The following is a 19,660-nucleotide window of genomic DNA, read 5'->3' as shown; positions in this document are numbered from 1 at the left end:
TTACAATTCTCTATTAAAACTATTAATTTTAACAGCCATAATTCAATATAGTCTTTTCAGTGAGCCCCAACGTCAGTTCTAGAAGTGTTCCATTCTTTTAAAACTTTGAATTTTAGCATTCCTGATGCATACAAAGAAGTAGCATTCAAAATGATATGAATTTTATGATATAAATGGTTTCAATAATATTATCTATTCAAACACATTCTAAGTGTTCAAAGGTAGGCATTCATGTGTCTCTTTCATATTATATTTAATTCATAAGCTACATGATGCCAGAAATTAATGAATATAAAACATTTGAAATATTTACACTTTTATTTGCTTCTCTAGAGATAAATTTTACTACCTAGTTACGATCTATAGCTAAAATATATACATCACCAAGATGAGAAGCCTGAGCAAAAGTGGACACTAAGTAGTTGATGAAGTTGATATATATGTATAATTTAAATATTATATGCTTGTCTGTATTCATATATCATAATAATTATACCAATCGATCTCTATCTCCCTACATATTTGATTTATTTAGCAATATTATCTAAGAAATTTGGAGCCAAAATGCTTGTGATCTATAAGATTTATGATCAAGGATTAAACAGATAAATCACCAAAACAAAACTATCACCAAGCTTTATACTTCTAGATGAAGGTTGCAGCAACCTTTAGCTGAATTTTTTTTTTCTGAATAACCTGTGAGAATTTCAATCCCATCTTCTGGCTTATTTGTGAATATTGAATTTATTCATCAGAGTTTTCAAGTCAGATTATAATAGTAATGACGTTTGAAAAATTTTTTTAAATGAAGAGTTTCCCTAACTGTCCCATTATTTAGTGATTTAAAAATAAAACATTTCAGGTTATTAGATTACAATGGATTTTTCTATTCACAATTGCACAGCTAAACTATGTTAATTTTCCACGCTGTTTTAAATCTGAAAGTCTTTAATTTTTTTTTTAATGTTTATTTTTGAGGGAGAGAATGGTAGAGTGTGAGCAGGAGAGGGGCAGAGAGAGTAGGAGACACGGAATCTCCAGTGCTGTCAGTGCGGGGCTCAAACCCATGGACTGCAAGATCATGACCTGAGCTGAAGTCACTTAACCAACTGAGCCACCCAAGCACCCCTAAATTTAAGTCTTTATAACTCTAAACACAGAACTAGTATTTTTGAAGTAAGTGGACTATCACTCTCTCCTCTTTCTATTTATAAAAATTCTGTATTTAAAGCTAAAATTTACGACAGGTCTATTCTCAGTTCTACTTCTAATGATAAAATTATTATTTAATAATTTAATAATTATTTAATGTAAGTAAAGGTATCTCAGAAATTGAAGGATCTTTAAATACTTGGTGTCGCTGATGTTACTGAGTTGTCTTTATTATTTTTTTAAGTCAAGATCTGCATAATTATACCAAATTGGAATACACATACTTGAGGAAGTACCATCCTTGTAACGGGGACGCAATCCTTTTGTCACTGATGGATGGTGACACTGACTTTCTTTTTTCTTTCAATAACACAATTAGAACCTATTATTAAAATTAAAGTAGAAGTACAGTAAACAGAGAAGGATGGGCCATGAATGCCTCCTCTGCATTTATAGTAATGTTGGTCAGACTGGAGGATAAACCCATGTCCAATCAATGACATAATTCTCAAAATGTATTAGACTAAGATTCACACTATACAATCAGTGGCAGGATTGCTGGATTGATAGGTTGGCTAACACCTATGACATTTTGCCTGAGAAGGAGCGCACATAAATGAGTGACGAAATATAATCCCTCCATTTTCCTCAGTGAAAGTGAGTAATGAGCAATGAGTTTCTAGTATATTGGATAGTCCAGGAGAATTTCACTCAGCCACAGTGAATGAGCAGGTCGGTCCTCTAACCCTTCACAAGTACACCAGTGAGCAAGGATCATGTTATATTACAGCCAACATAGGGAGGACTCACCATTGATTATGAAGGAATTTAATTTGTTCTCCTATATTTATTATTTTCCGGTAGATTTCCCTTTTGCCTTTTTCCACTTCACTGACACCCTTTGGATGCCAAAGGATCTTTAGTTTTGTGTCCACCCAAGCTTGCACCCTAAACTCTGGAAAGGTTTTTATCACTAATATACATTAACCCAACTGCTCATTTAATTGTTTTTAATGTTATCACTAAAACTGAATGCAGTGTGATTTTAAAAGAAATCCTCAATGTAGATTGCAGAGGATTGGAAAGTACACTGACTTTAAACTTAAAATTCCAACTCTGATACTTTATTTTATTATATTTTAGAGAGAGAGAGAGAGAGAGAGAGAGAGAGAGATTGGGAATGTGCACACGAGCAGTACAGAGGGAGAAAGAGAGAATCTTAAGCAGGCTCTGCACTGTCAGCACAGAGCATGACACAGGGCTTGATCCCAGGACCCTGGGATCATGACTTGAGCCAAAATCAAGAGTCAGATGCTTAACTAACTGAGCCACCCAGGAACCCCTGATACTTTCTTTAATATATGACTCTAAGCAAGTTATTTAATAATAATCAGTACTTGTCTTGGACATAGCATGTCAAATCATTATTTTAAATGCTTAGTGTATTTTAATTTACAAAATTCTCACAATCCTATAAGAAAGTCCTATTATCACAACTAATGATGAAATAACTGAGACACAGAGAGTTTAAGTAATGTTGTCTGAGTCACACAGCTAGAAAGTTTAGAACTTAGCATTTAAATCAAGGAAATGTAGTTCCAGAATTGGTTCCATAATGCTATTTTCCCACTTGGAGCATTTTTTCTTAATCTCTAAAATGGGACTAATATTTACTTTATTGGAATGTGTAGTGCTATACCTAATTAGTCTGCTTTTATTAAATATTAATGCTTTCTCTTTTTTTATTCCAATGACTAAGGTGTAAAATTCTGAAGGAGGTGGACTGTTGGAGAGAAGGAAGAGGATTTCATGTGGGCTGAAAAGTAGAAATCGCAGTTCCAATGAGGATTTTAAACTTAATGGCAGCATTATTCTCAACGTCTTTAGCTCATAGTATTCATTGACTCTAACAAAAGACTATTTCCATTAGCAGTGTGTTGGATAAGACCTCACTCAAAATATGATCAACTTGATAACACCTTTAGGTTAAAAGACTACAGCTGACAGAATTTTTTAAAAATCACTAAAAATTTAAGCTCTTCAGGCATTATCACAGCATTTAGAAATAGCTGGAAAGTGCCTAATATAATGTGAACATTATTAAGCACTAAACTTACCTTTAAGAAGTCTCCAAAAAAAATCCCTTTCGCTTAAACTCATTATTTACAATGAGTTTAAACTCATTTAAACTTGTAAACTCATTATTTACAATTTTTACTAGTACAAAAACATTGGTTTTGGCTCAATGTAGTATGCCCCCATTAAGATAAAAAAAATTTATGATTCAAGGTTTTGCTTAGGTATTTGCTTAAGGAGGGCCACTTGGACAGAATGAGCATTAGAGCAGCGGGAATAGAGTATTCCCCTAACAGGGAAGGGGAAGAGGCAGACAAAATATATACTTTTCAAAGTCTTTTCCTGGGGCATCGGGGTGGCTCAGTTGGTGAAGTGTCTGACTCTTGATTTCAGCTCAGGTCATGATCTCAGGGTTCATGAGATGGAGCCCCGCCTCAGCCTCTACTCTGGGCCTGGAGCCTGCCTAGGATTCTCTCTCTCCCTTTCTCTCTGCCCCTCCCCAGCTCTTTCTCTCTCCTCTCTCTCTCTCTCTCTCTCTCTCTCTCTCTCTCTCGGTCTCTCTGTCTCTCTCAAAATAAATAAACACGGAAAAAATGTAAAAAATAAAAGTCTTCTCCAAGATTGCAAGGTTATTTTTCTAGATGAAATTAGAACATTTTTATTTTTTAATTTTTATTTATTTTTTTAAAGTTTATTTATTTATTTTTGAGAGACAGAGAAAACACATGTATAAGCAAATTGAGGAGGGGCAGAGAAAGAGGGAGAGAATCCCAAGCAGGCTCTGCGCCCTCAGCATGGAGTCCGACATGGGCCTCAATCTCATGAACTGTGAGATGATGACCTGAGCTGAAATCAAGAGTCAGGCACTTAACCAACTGAGCCACTCAGGTGCCCCATTAGAAAGAAATTTAAACATAAAGAATAAAAACTAGATGACTGGAAAAACTGAACCAAGTTTTCATTAAACTTTTAAAATATTTAGTTTATATGAAATAAAGTGCTTATTATCACCCATATTTCAATATTCATATAGTTTAAATATAGTTCTTACTGCTGTAACTATTTTAGAAAGATAAACTGATAGGGGCACCTGGGTGGCTCAGTCGGTTAAGTACTGACTTCAGCCCAGGTCATGATCCTGCACTTTGTGGGTGAAGCCCCACGTCGGGCTCTGTGCTGACAGCTCAGAGCCTGGAGCCTGCTTCAGATTCTGTGTCTCCCTCTCTCTCTGCCCCTCCCCTGCTTGCACTCTTGTCTCTCTGTCTCGCCAAAATAAAATAAAACATTAAAAAATATATTAAAAAAGAAAGATAAACTGATATATATCATATGATAATATGATAAACTGTGTGATAACCAAAGGATAGGACGGGTGCTTAAAGATCAGCTAGACTGATCTCTTACTTTACCTTTTCTAGGAGTTTGTGACTTGCCCAAGATTCATAAATAAATAGTGTGAGACTGGGATCCAAATGAGCAATATTTGTGTTAGTGATCTTTTAAAAATATATGTATACATTATTTATTTAAAGTAAACTCTATACCCAATGTGGGGCTTGAACTCACAAACCCAAGATCAAGAGTCACCTGCTCTCCCACTGAGCCAGCCAGGCACCCCAGTGTTATTGGCTTTTTTTATTACAGCATGAAGACATGCATGCATGTATGTGTGTGTACATGTGGGCACGTATATATATTTGTATAAAATATGTCTGTCCTTTATAGTTGCTTTAGACATTATATTTTAGTTCTATCTCGTACATTAAATCACAGGACTAGAACTCAGATATTAAAAATTCTGTAGAATAAATAGCCACAACTTTAAATATTTTATATCTAGAAAAACTGGTATTACCTTCCAGAGAAAGTCACTGCATTTATTCGTTACTTATTTACATGTGGTAAGAGAAAGAAACATTTTATATCATAAGTGCACTTGCGGAACTGGATGCCCAAATCATTAGAGGTAAGTTTGTGACTCACTTATTGGATGGGATATTGAGTGGACAGGCGCAGGGCTGACAGTCTTCAGAGGTTCCTTTACTAGGATCACCATAGAAACCAGGAAGACATTTATTGCAGTATGGGCCACCTGTGTGATCCTTACAGTTCTGAGGAAGAAACACACATCAGAGTTTATTATGTTGGTCTCAAGCATCAATATATTACCCAAAATTGTTCTACAGAGCTATTAGTCTATTCCCTGCCAGGAAGAATAATTTTCCACATTAAATGGTCAATTTTACAGCTGGGAAATAGCATTGATAATTAATATGTAGCTTATGAACTACACGCCAGTCTCAGCATATGCATGCTTAACAAAAAACAACTGAAATTCATTATACCTTTTTTTCATTATATAAATCTTATTTCCTTTTTCTTTACTTTTTGATGTTTTTCATAAGGAAATACATGTGATCATGCATGCATGTGTACATGTGCATAGTCACAGAGTCCTAATAGTATATGTCTCATGGAAATCGTAGCTGCTTCTAGGTAAAAGTCCATTGCTCAGCTTAAAATTGGTGATTTAATGAGGATAGTGGCTACTCATACGGGTGCTCTGGAACGATGACCCTCTTACCTCAGAGATTAATTTGGACCCCAGTGGGCTCTGATGATTGGGACAATGCTCTAATGTATTACATCTGTGAGGGGCCTGCCTGGCTCATAATTAAACAATGAGAATATTGAGACATGCTTAAATGTATTCCAATATATAATGAAACCACAAGGCGCCTAACAATCTCTCCAACATTTTTTATTTTTAATGAAACTGCATTTTTCCTCAAAGTAGTAATGCTTGGTTATGTCCTCTTCAAAGATAAAAAATCAAAATAAAATAATTTGTATCTTGATTTCTTCATATTAAAGTACACTTATCAACTCAGACTGTGTTCACAAAAGATGAACAATTCAGTGAACCAAACACTGGGATTGTCTATAAATCTTTCAATAGCACAATTTGATAAATTTTAATGCTTTGGCATCGTGTAAACCTAACTTCTTCAATAAAATATACCTAATTCCTTTTAAAAAACCATCCAGTATGGATTCATTATGACTGAAATACATTTTTATTTTCACAACTATATGAAATTCTATTTTTCTCATGTTGAAAAAAGTTCATCAGAGCTTAGGGGTGCAAAATCCTTATTTTTATGATCAGTAATTAAATATGTATAAGAAATCACTAAAATATACACTCATTTTAAAGATAAAGTAAGTATTTATCAAATCTGGTTGACTTTTGGAATGGCCAGCCTAATTTAATGAAAGGTCTGAAATATTATATCAGTGTATATATAAATATATATATATTTTTTTTTTTAACGTTTATTTATTTTTGAGACAGAGAGAGAGAGGGAGACACAGAATCTGAAACAGGCTCCAGACTCTGAGCTGTCAGCACAGAGCCCGACGCGGGCCTTGAACTCACGGACTACAAGATCATGACCTGAGCCGAAGTCAGCCGCTTAACCAACTGATCCACCCAGGTGCCCCTATATCAGTATATTTTTAAAGAAGCTCATTTTAATTACATGTAGTAAATTGATTTAATAGAAACGCAAATAAATATATGGTTTTATTTTATTTATTTCTTTTAAATTTTTAAATGCTTATTTATTTAATTAAACAATTTTAATCTTTATTTTTGAGAGAGAGAGAGAAAGAGATACAGATTGCAAGTGGGGGAGGGCAGAGAGAGAGGGAGACATAGAATCCGAAGCAGGCTCCAGGCTCTGAGCTGTCAGCACAGAGCCCGACGCGGGGCTCGAACTCACGGACTGCGAGATCATGACCTGAGCCAAAGCTGGACGCTGAACCGACTGAGCCACCCAGGGGCCCCATAAATACATGGTTTTAAACAAAACCTGTTAAATACCTTGGAGAGAGGAATAGATTCTTTATTGAATAGAAGATATGAAATTAAAACCAATCATTTAACACTCTGCATTTCTCACATTCTATAAAATGAGAAAGTTCAAGCCTATGAATTATGAAGTTTTCAAGCTCTGAAATCCCATGGCAGTCTCATCAACTACAAGCGAATAGATAATTCTTCAGTTAATCTCGCGATACTTGAAAATAGGTTTTTCTCCAAGGTACTTTAAATTGTCTCTCAAATCCATTTAGCAAGCCTTTCCAAAGAGAGCACAGAGACTACCTTTACTATTAACAGTTGTGCAAACAACAGCATATTAAGATGGAATGCATAAAGCATGGATCATGAAGGAAGGCTCCTCTTTGATTTCATCTTCATACTAATTCCTTTCAAGTCCTCAAATTTAACTAAGGTTGGCTGTTACTAAAAACTTACATTGTTTTTGCAATATTCTTTGCATATTGTCATATTGACATGATCAAATCATCTCTTTCAAAGACTTAGGGGTTTTAAAAATAAGATCAGAAAATTGATCATCTTAACCACGTTTAAAATGGTATTTCTAAAACTCCACTGGGGATCTTGCATAACCTAGACATGCTGTTTTTCCTTGACTCCTGATCTAAAAGAAAAAGAACATATAGAAGTTGCTTACTTTTACTAATGTCGTATTTCATTTTGTGGAAATCACAACATTAATCTAACACTCAAGTGTTTTTGCAACTGAAACTATAAAACAGCATGAAGCAACAACACAGTGGAAATCAGAACTGAAAACATGAGAGGTGCACTCTGACAGGCTGGTTATTTTTACAGGTGTCCTGCTATAAAGTGATTTCTGAATGTCCATTCATAGCACATTGGACAATAACAGTGAGGAAGGTCAAGGATACAATCTTTCCATGTGGCTTTAAATGTTTCCTGGGTCACTTCAAATGTACTTTGAGTTAAAATGACCTTTTAGATAGACCTACACTATAAAAGAGGTCTGGATTTTGATCTGCTATCAAAAATATATTTCAAGTAATTTCTTTCTTTAAAAAAAAATTTAAATGTTTATTTACTTTTGAGAGAGAGAGAGAGAGACAGTGAGAGTGGGGGGAGGGGCAGAGAGAGAGGGAGACAGAGAGAGACAGAATCTGAAGCAGGCTCCAGGCTCTGAGCTGTCAGCACAGAGCCTGATGTGGGGCTGGAAGTCGCAAACCGTGAGATCACGACCTGAGCCGAAGTTGGACGCTTAACCAACTGAGCCACCCAGGCGCCCCATTTCAGTTAATTTCTAATCATATTTCAAACCAAGCTAACTGAAAAGCAGTTTATCTGTAAATTTCATAAATTCTCTGTGTAATGCTAGTGGGAAAAGCATACATAATTGATAAAGAAGATAAAATGTGGGTTAAGTAAACCTTAAAAATGTCCTTAATGTGTAACATTTAAATATTTTTCTCTTCATGGATCAAATCAGAACCAATATGCTCAAAATGGGATATTAGCACTTAGTTATCAATATCATTTCAGATAAAAGGCATCTGAATGTCTCCAGAAAATATCTTACATGATCCAGTATTAACCAGCTATAATGGAAAATGCAGAAAACACCAGATTCTGTTTCTATTGACACAATCTCTATTGTTTCCCTAAGACTCCTTCTGTTATTTAAAGGTGGATTCCTGTTTTTCTGTCCATAAAACAGAGTCAATAAACTAGGTTTCATCAGTAGAAGCTCTCAGATAATCACTGTTTCCTCCCTTCTTCCTCCCCAAATTATGCTGAAAACATTTTATTCTAAAGTAGGGCTCTGATTCTTATGTCACACAACCAAATGGACCAACAGCATTATCTGATTTAATCATAATGAATTTAACATGAAATATTACTATTAGAAACATTATAAGCCTGGCATTGTGATATATTTATTTTGTCTTTTCAGGTTTAAAGAAAGCAACTCCATATCAGCTTTGCGCTGAATAGTTCCTAGAGCATGTTAGCAAAGTGTTTAAAGGTAACTCAATATTTTTCCCAAGGTACATTTTAAATGACTCATGGTATAATTAAAATGAAAATCGCTTAGTCTTTCTATTCATGAAAATGCCATTGGAAAAATCTACGGATCCACAAATTAAGGCTATCGTGCTTTATACTGCAATGCAATTAAACAAATCTTATACAGAGAAAACAGAAAGAGCATCAATAAACCTAAATGCCAAATTACATTGAGACAAAGCCCTGAATTTTCATTTTGGGTTTGTCCCAGAAGCTTTTAAGTGGAAGAAAAGGGGGGAAACATTGAGCAAGAGGAAGAAAGAACATTAAGAAATAAAGATAGCAGAGTCTGCCTTAAATTCTACAGGGAAATGAGAATATGATATCCTCCTAAATTGGCACTGTTTCAAATTGTGTTTCTGCAGGACTAATGAAATGAGAAGTGTTGTTTCAAGCTTCATGCCATGTCAGAGAACATCAAACTAACATGCCCTTGAGTTCATCAGGATGGTCTATGTGGTGTATATTCTGCAATCTAGAGGCTTCTTAGCAGGTAGAAAGTGCTGGCCTTTGCAGAGAGCTTTTCTTCTCCTTCAAAGTTTGGCTTTCCTTGTAGCTGGAAGAAGCAGCTTTGATGAATATGTGGTGCATGTATTTATTATTTTTTAATCTACATATGACATTTATTTTTAAAAAGTTTATTTACTTTGAAAGGGATAAAGAGAGAGCTGGGGAGGGGTAAAAAGAGGGAGAGAGAGAGAATCCCAAGCAGGCTCCACACTGTCAGCATGCAGTCCAATACGGGGCTCAAACTCACAAACTGTGAGATCACGACATGAACCAAAATCCAGAGTTGGACATTTAACCAACTGAGCCACCCAGGCATCCCTATATATGACACTTTTTTTTACTTACACGTTGAAATTTTAAAATAAAAATCGTGTAGTATGCCCTCATTTTTTCAATGTGGAAGAAACTGAATTATGTCTATTATAAAAGTTATATTTTATACTTTTCATATCATGGGGATACAAACCATTTTCTGTTATGGAAATACAGCCTATTTTTGGTAGATTTATGGAAGGGATTGAAACCACATACATTCAGGGTAGATATGTATCTCAGTCACTAGTTATATTTTATGATGATGTATCTAATTCTAATTGAGGTCTTACACTCAATTAGATATGTATAAACATCTCCTAATACTTGTTAGTCCAGAAAACCACATATGAAAGAGCATTCTCAGCTTCCAACTCCATTCAATATAAAGATCTCTGTCAAATCACGTCTTGACTCAAGTGTTTGTCCCAGAGGTGGTAATTGACCTGCAGACCTATTGAGCTGATTTCAGCCTTGTCAATCAGCATCCCCAAAGGAGAAAGCACTTACCAGGCATTCTCCAGTGATGTCATCACAAGATTCTGCATGGCCAAAGCATTGACATGGTTCACAGATGCCACCCAAAATAGTGCCATTGACTCGTCTGTGCCGAGGCCAACAAGACTGAAAGAAAGATAAGGTTTCAAGTCTCAGGGATTTTTTTCTTAAGGTTTTTTTTGTTTTGTTTTGTTTTGTTTTTTGTTTGTTTTTTGTTTGTTCAAGGGAAATATTTAGGTAGCAAATTCAGCAAACATGCTCATCAAAGTGTTGCTACTATTGAAACATCGCTACAGAGCTATTCCTCCTGACATTTGGGACTTTTGTACTGACCTTAGCATTATTGGCAGGTATGAGATTAGAGGAAGCATTAGCTTGGTGTCTCTTCTGAAATGGTAAAATAAAGAAGAGATAAAAAGAATTGAAATGTGACAGTCTCAAAGTAAAAAGCACAGACAGGAAAATAGAAGGAAAAGTATTGAAAAAAAAGCAGCAGACATAAAAAGACTTTCAGAGAACCTTAGCCTAAGAGAGCACCTAATATCATCCAAAGGAATGTCGATTTTCTGGAATACATTCCCTCGCCCACACAGAACTGCCCTTAATTCTGTCACTTTACAATCATTCAGAAGAAAGGTAGTGTCCCACTCTTACATTTGACCCACATACACAGCTGATGTCTACACATAAAGAGTCCATATCTTTCATTCTCATCCTATTACATTTTCTCAAACTTGCACATGATTCATTTACCATATATTCCCTTGATATTTTATTTTTATTGCATTATTCTACTAGAAGTCTACTTACGTTCATCATTCCTTTTAAAAGTGTGGAACACTTTATTATACAAAAATGGAATTCTGATTAAAAATATTCAGGCCTTAGAATAACTTTATGTCACCATCAGCTCTAGGTTCACTGTCACTCTTAATTAAGTTTCCCTTCCATGGGGGTTACTACAAACTGTATGGGACGCACAACTGAGCGGGGGGAGGGCAAACACTGCTGCCCTCTGGAAGCTTGTGTTCTGTCTCAAGTTCTAATTTCATTTTGTGGGTGATTTATTATATTTCTGGCTGGTTTACTACAACGTAATATATCATGAAAAGGCCTTTTTTCCAGTTGAAAATGGAAACAAGAGAGAAACCACTGAAGTAATAAAGTTTATAGAATTGTGTTGTGTACTGCTAGAAATGTTCCTTCTGCCTCAGGGTGTGAAGGTTCTTAAATTCGAACATCAATAACAAACACATAAAAAAGGGTCTGCTGATACTTCACATCTGAAAGGAAACAAAAATGACTTTCCTCTTAATTTGGGCAGTACAAGAAAGGTGTTGATTTTTTTGCCCCTTTCTAATAATTTCTCCTCATTAAATTTTTTGCCACCTTAGATTCAGTGTAGAAGAGATTTCCTTCTCCAATACGTATTTTTAAAAACTGGTGAAGTCTTATACCCAGAAGAGGGTAGAAACCAAGGGTGTTGATAACAGAGAGAGAACTGACTTACTGTTTTCAGGACAAATATTCATAGAATTGTCGTTAATGAGCTTTTTTTTCTTTTAATACTCTGCAAATGTCCTACTCATACCACAGCCTCATCAAATCTGTAAGTATCAGCGATATCTCCATTTGCCATATTCTTTTCTGGAACAGTGGAGCGGGGCATGCAGAATTCTTCCTCTCCTGAGAGAAGTCACTACGCTCATAATCTGCATTCCATTATCTGTTATCTTTCCAATACTCTTTCTCTGGGCTCTACCAGTAATACCTTCCTTTTCCACTGGATCATTACTATCAGCTCAAAAATATGATTTGCTATCCCCATTAAAAGTTAACAAATATGGGGGCGCCTGGGTGGCGCAGTCGGTTAAGCGTCCGACTTCAGCCAGGTCACGATCTTGCGGTCCGTGAGTTCGAGCCCCGCGTTGGGCTCTGGGCTGATGGCTCAGAGCCTGGAGCCTGTTTCCGATTCTGTGTCTCCCTCTCTCTCTGCCCCTCCCCCGTTCATGCTCTGTCTCTCTCTGTCCCAAAAAAATAAATAAACGTTGAAAAAAAATTTTTTTTAAAAAAGAAAAAAAAAGTTAACAAATATGACAAAATTACTTCCTTAATATCTCAGAGCTTTCCAGTTACCTACCTGTTTTTCTTTCTCAGTAAAACTACTCTAAAAAGTCTTCTCTTTTTCACTTCCCTGTCATGCTTCATTCCATTCTACTCTGTCTTGTGCCATCACCACTCAATTACAACTGACCTTGGCTATGCCACCATATTCCAGGTAGCCAAAGCTGGTAGACCATTCTGTGACTGCATTTTATCTGACCTCTCATCAACATGTGGCTTAGTTGACTCCTCTCTCCCTCAAATGCCCTCTGCTCTCAATTTCCATGCCATCACAACTCCATGTTTCCACATTAGCTTTTTGCTTTCTCCTCTGCTTTGACCCAACTTCTCATTGGCAAGAACTCCTAGGGGCTTGATCGCTTTCCTCCTTCTCTTCACACTGTCTCCTAGGTAATTTTATTCAGCCCCATAGTTGATGACCTCTTCCAAATGCTTATCTGTAGACCAGACAGATATTCCAGGTTCAGGACCTGCATATTCAACTGTAAAGTTGACACTTTTCACACCTAATATTTCTAAAATGGATTGTTGATTCCATCTTCTGCCCACTGCTAATCCTCCCCAATCTTCCTCAGCTTAGTAAATGGCTTTGCATACAATTGCTCCAACTGGTAATCTATGACTCATTTCTTTCTTTTTTTTAAGTTTTATTTATTTATTTTGAGAAGAAGAGAGAGAGTGAGCATGATCAGGGGAGGGAGGGAGGGAGGGAGGGAGAGAGAGAGAGAGAGAATCCCAAGCAGGCTCTGCACTGTCAGTGCAGTGCCCAATGTGGGGGTCGACCCCACAAACCATGAGATCATGACCCGAGCTGAAATCAGGAGTCAGACGCTTAACTGACTGAGCCACCCAGGCACCTCTATGACTCATTCTTAAATTCCTTACTTCTTTAAACTCTGCTCTGGTATGTAATCTACAATAAATCCTATTGGTTATACTATCAAAATATAGAGTAAACCCATATATTTTTACATTCCCTGCCATTATCCTAACATAAACCATAATAGTGTCTCCTACCACAGTAGCCTATGAGCCACTCTTCCTCTTATTCTTGCCTTCCTATATTATGTTCTTCACTCTGTAGCCATAAAGAGTTTTTCGAATAAGAAAACTAAGATCAAGGCACTACCCTCCTTAAAGCATTCTAATGATTTTCTATTATGCTTAGGATAGAATCCCAAATTATTATAATACATACAAAGCTCTGGATGGTTTGGCTCCTCCAGTCACATCACGTGCTATTCTCTCCCTTGCTTAGTATGTTCTAGTCGTCCTTGCCCTCTTTCAGGTCCTTGCAGACTCCAAGATCCTTTCCACTTCCTCCTAAGCCACTTCCAGCTTTCTCTGCATAGCTGACCCTTCTCACTCTTCAACACAGCCTTTCCCAAAACCTTTTATAAAGTAGTCCCTCTTATCTATTCTTCTTGTGCCCATTCTTAGTAGCTGTATCGAGACACCTTGTTCATTTTTTTCATGATGTTTATTACATGTATTTAAATATGTTCTCCGGCATACTGTCTAGCCTACAACCAAATGTAATGTCCTTGAGGGTAGGGACTATACCTGTGTTGTTGATCACCTAATCAGCCATGCCAAGGGTCTTGATTGTGTCAAAATGCATGATTATCAACATCTATTAGCTAAACAAAAGTATGAACACTCCTATGAGGTGGTTAATTTTATTTTGATCATATAGAAAGAAGCAAAAACTGAGATTTGAATTAAAACACATTTTTTCAGTACCAGATGTTGCTTACACTTCTTCACCTGTCCCACTTGTGAAGTGAAATGAATTATGATGGTACTAAGAGTGTAAGAAAAATTGGAAAGATAAACTGCAGAGGGATTTATAAGAAGTCAGGTAGAAATGAAGAAAAAAAAAAAAGGTTTGAATCAACACTGTGGCACTAAATAGAGTAAAAGAGAATGATATTATAGTGAGTGGTTTGACCTGGTTTTTGGCAACTTAGCATGAAGACATTCTGGTCTTTGTAGGTTACTCAGCGTTGCAGAGGTCTGTGCATATTAGGGATAGCAAAGCTGATGTGACTGGCCTTATGAACTCAGTAAAAAGCAGATGAAATCAGGAAAGGACAGGAATGAATGCGAGCAAGTCTAAACATCTGATGTTTTGTTTGGATTCTTTCATACTCGTGTGCTTCTCTCTTCCCACCTAATTGTTACCATTAGTTAGCCTCCAATTTGAGGTTTTTCCACTGCAGGGTACTTTCAGTGACACCTGTCTCTGTTCACCTCTTTGAATGATTATTGCACTTATGATCTGTACCACTCACCCATCCCTTAATTATATAGTGCTGTGATCCAATTTTTCATAGGTATTTGTTCTGTCTCCCTAAACAGATTGTGAGCTCTTTAAGGATGGGGATTTTGAGGTAATCTTCTTGATAATCCCTTCAGCACCTAGTGCAGAATTTACCAAAGATTCACAATAAATATTTTTGAAGAAAGGAAAGAAGAAACAAAAAACCTAGCCAACTGAGCAATTCTGATATTTAATTTTGTATCGACGGGTATTTGGAACTTCCATAAAGACGATGAAGAGTACTAGGGAAAACAAATTTGGAACTTCCATAAAGACGATGAAGAGTACTAGGGAAAACAAAAGCATAGAATCAAGGTGTTCATTCTTCCAATTGAAATAGGAACTTAAAGGTTCAAAGAAAGCTTTCTGGTTTGAAATAAAAACTGCTGGGCTCTTCATAAAGTATGTGCTTCATCAAATACAGCATGTATTTTATATGTAAAAATCAAATTAATGTTGACAGAGCTAATTTATTGCCACAATTATTTTTCTCTTCTTGAGATGAATTTTGGAAAAGCAAGGACATCAATGAATTTCATTTCATTTTATTTCTAGATAGGTGAATCTGAGCCTGGCTAAAGAAAACACATTTGTCATGAAGATGACTCTGAATCCTATGTATCTTCTAAAAGCATGCATTATTTCAGAGTACAACAGAGCTGACGAAGCAATGCCCAGAGTATTTCTATAAATGGCATAATGGGATAGTGTGCTGAAGTAGAACATCTTGGTACACTCAAACGATTCCTTAAAGGCACCATTTTTAAAGAATTTAAGCTCCTATTTATCTGCAAGCCATGTCCTCTATCAGGAAAATTGTGTTTACATTATATGACTGGGTTTCAAGTGAAACCAATTTCAAACCACCTAAGAAAAAGTACGTAGAAGTAAATAAAAGTTATTACCTTAAAACGACACACTGTGGTATTAAGTAAGAAATGTTAATCTTATTAGAAATCTAGAATACTGGGGTAACAAGGAATATCTCAAATAAATGAATCAAAGGCATGTAGGGAATTTTCCAGATCATGGTATTTCTTCCATGTATTATATCTTGATGTTTTAAAGATTCTATCCTTCAGAGGCTTGCGGTTTGGCATTCTTAGAAATAAAGCAGAGCAAGAGTATGGTACGTAAGATTAGAAACTAGAGGGAAAGGGGAAAACAGTGCTAATTCCTGGTAAGCGCTGAGGTAGAAATGAAGGGAAATTATTTTGAAATATTAAATATTACTCTGCTATCATTCCTCTGATCTTATCAACCAATGAAATAGGAAATAAACACTTAGGGAAACCTCAGATTTTCATCTGTAGCAAGGTAAAATATCCAAAAGAGAAACATAACTTCAAGATGACATAATATGAGCGGTGCTCTATTAGAAAGCCATGATTTTGGGCACTCAGCGTCTTCTTTAAGTAAAACACTATCATTTATTTGCGCCATCATTGATGGAGGACGGTTTACTGAAAGCAATGTTGAAGGAACTTGGGAGGCGTCAAGGATTTATTCTTGCAAACTTGCCTCACAAGAGGAGCCAGAATACCCAGGTGGACACTGGCAAATCTCCACGGCGGTTGCAATGGTTCCATCAGTAGGATAGGGGACTGCGGATTCAAGGCCAACAGAGCCCAGCCTGCAGTGGAAAGAAAAAGAGATGGTGACTAGGTAAACCAACTCTTAGGTACTATAGAGTTTGAGGAATAGTAATCAGGTTGGTAATATAGGTAAACTCTTTGTGGTGAGAGGGAAGGCCAACGAATATCTACAACTTGAAGCCCTGCTCATTCCTTCTATTAGGTAAAATATATCCAGGTGCTCACAACCATGACCACATCAAATGCTGAAAAGGTATGAGAATATTCTTGCCCAGTTCTTGGGTTTTGGCTATTTGTTTCGATTTCATTATTATTATTATTATTATTATTATTATTATTATTAATTTTTTGGAGATAGTTTAAAATAATGTAGTTGAAGGTATTTTTAAAACAGAAAACATCACATGACTGACTCATTTTAACGTTAAACTAGAAAATCAAAGAAGACAATATTAATATCCAGCTCAAGCTTTTAAATTGAAAGGAAAGATGAAAGCAAAAAGAGAGAAGAAGGAAGGAAGGAAGGAAGCAAAGAAGGAAGGAAAGAGAGAAACAGAAAAAGAGAGAAAGAAAGAAAAAAGTGATTTTCATTTCTTTTCATCAGAAACAAATCTGCACATTGGGAGGTAAAAGTGAGACTTTTTCAAATACTCAGTTGAATTAGAACTATTTTCTTAATTTGTTTTGACCTGAATTAAATGCATTGTTCTATGTATCCATGGGTTTCATTTTATTAGTACTTCTGTACAATCTGGTGATTTTAGCAGAGTGATTTGGTATCACTCATTATTTTGGGGAAAAGCTGGTTTGTCTAAACTGAAAACACTGTTAATATAAGTGGTATATGTGTATATTATGTGTATGTGTGTGTGTGTGTATTTCCTATATATTTCCATATTTCCTATATATATATTTCCTTCCAAAAATATGCAAACTTAATATGAATTAACAATTTAAATAAACATTGGTGTCTTATTGGATTTTTCAATTTTTTTTAAAAAGGAAATTTTAAAAGCTTTAAAACCTTTTTCACTCCCACTTTACTAATCCTAGACACTTGATAGTACCTTGCATGTGTATGACCGCATACATAACCAAAAAGTTGAAAAGAAAAACCAAAGCAATTGGGTGGGATCATCTTAGGGGCTGTGTGCTAACTGGCATCTTCTAAAGACAAGCCATTTATCTTTAGCTACAGAGTAGTTCATCCACAACCATTTCTTGAATGATTTCTTCTCTGGGAGAACAGTCTGGACAACCTAGTAAAAGGTCCTAAACTGGTAAGTGTTAAAAATCACTCTTTCATAGTGTTTAGGTTACATAGAGATTTTCAGAGAAATCTCTAAGTTGTCATTTTTCCCCCACCAAATCAACCTGTATAAGATGTATAAGTGGAGATTTTTTCGTTTTTTAAATTGGGGTGAAATTCACATAACATAAAAGTAACCATTTTAATGTGTTCATTTAGTACATTAACAAGGTTGTGCAACTACAACCTTTATTTGGTTCCAAGCATTATCGTCAGCCCATGTGAAAACCCTGTACCTATTAAGCAGTCACTGCCTATTCTGGCCTTATTTAGCCCCTGGTAAATCATGAATCTGCTTTCTGTCTCTATGGATTTATCATGGATAATTCTGGATATTTCACATAAATGGAATCATATAATCAGACCTTTTGTGTCTGGCTTCTGTTAGTATAATGTTTTCAAAGTTCATCCATGTTGTAGCATGTATCAGTATATCCTTGTTATGACTGAGTAATATTCTATTGTATGAATATATCACAACATAGAGTTTGAAAGACAGTACTTGCTTGTGTCAACATGAGCTTATGAGCAACTTCTCACAAAGACTTTGTTGTGTCATCTATATACCTAGCCAGATCATCTCAATACAAGCTCAATACACTTTCGTTGGATGGATGAATGGATGGATAGATGGATAGTAGGTATTTGGATAGATGGATAGATGAATGAATGGATACAAAACTACATATAAACAAACATACATGTATTAGTAGATGAGTGGATAGGTAAATGAACAGGTGAATGGAACATAGTTATATTTTAGACAATGACTAACATACTCCCAGATAAATGCTAAAATAAAGCCTAGTATCCACATTCAGATGAATAAAGTCAGATAAGCAGGAGACAAATTACTTGTTTGATCAGATAAATAAATAAATAAATAAATAAATAAATAAATAAATAAATAAATAAATAGAAAGCTATTAGAGTTAGAACTTGAGGTCAGAACTCATCTGAATTAATTGTGACATCTTACTGTCTGCACTTAATGAACTGTCCCAAGATTAACTTATCTTTCTGATCACTTTGCTTTCAGAATTAGATGATTTCATGATTGCTATACTAGTTGGTTATCCTATAAAAGACTGTCACAATTTACTAAACAGTAGACTGGTCAATTGTGTACACAGTCCCCGGATTTTTAATGTAAAATTGAGTATTGGAATGTTTCAAAATAGAAAAATGAGTAATTGACTACTTTAAGGAACAATTTAAAATATAACAAAACAAAAACAAAAATATTTTCTATGAATTGCCAAATTTCATTTGTCTTTACAACAACAGATGTTCCTTTCCTTAATCTGTGTAACCATTTTGAGCTGTAAGAAATTTCAACATTCAAAAATCTTTCCCAGCAATATTCCACATTAGCATTCACTGAGCAGACCCAATGTTCATCAGGTTCTGCTGTTGGTAAATGGGATTTTAATGTGTTTAACGGTTTTAAGTATTACTCATAAAGAAGGCTGCAGTTTTTTTTTTCCCTTCAATATGGACATTTTCTTTTCTTGATACGAGGCTGCATTCTTTTAAATATATAAAGGTAGTGGTAATAAAGTACTAAATTTTAGAAGTGCACGAACTAGCAAAGATTTGTCAACTAAATCACATGTTTTAGCTGGCTATTTCCTCTTATTTTTGTGACTTGGAAATACAGATGAGATGATGAAGAGAAAAGACATAATTGTGTAAGGTAGTATTGAAAATATTAGAATCATATGAGAAACATTGTCCTGGTACGGAAAGATTGTCCTCAATACTTTTGTTTCATTATATTTCTACCAGAGTTAGATAGGTTAAGCTTTACTAAAATAATAATAACAATAACA

General features: G+C 35.5%; 1 protein-coding gene across 8 annotated transcripts in view; it reads right to left on the bottom strand.

The window, feature by feature from the left end:
• Positions 1 to 19,660, bottom strand: part of LAMA2 (laminin subunit alpha 2) — a 614,828-nt gene that overhangs the window by 255,161 nt on the left and 340,007 nt on the right. For 5 of the 8 annotated variants that reach the window (XM_045499528.1, XM_045499531.1, XM_045499530.1 and 2 more), the window contains exons 15-18: positions 16,446 to 16,557; positions 10,811 to 10,864; positions 10,490 to 10,603; positions 5,212 to 5,339 (exon numbers count right to left, since the gene is read on the bottom strand). In XM_045499528.1, coding sequence (XP_045355484.1) covers positions 5,212 to 5,339; positions 10,490 to 10,603; positions 10,811 to 10,864; positions 16,446 to 16,557 — 408 coding nt within the window. The remainder of the gene's footprint in view (positions 1 to 5,211; positions 5,340 to 10,489; positions 10,604 to 10,810; positions 10,865 to 16,445; positions 16,558 to 19,660) is intronic. The other 3 variants (XM_045499532.1, XM_045499535.1, XM_045499536.1) reach the window with 1 other exon arrangement.

Source organism: Leopardus geoffroyi, chromosome B2 (assembly GCF_018350155.1).
Source record: "Leopardus geoffroyi isolate Oge1 chromosome B2, O.geoffroyi_Oge1_pat1.0, whole genome shotgun sequence".
NCBI classification, from domain to species: Eukaryota; Metazoa; Chordata; class Mammalia; order Carnivora; family Felidae; genus Leopardus; species Leopardus geoffroyi.
Note: the sequence above shows the minus strand (reverse complement) of the source record. Positions and strands in the feature narration are given on the sequence as shown.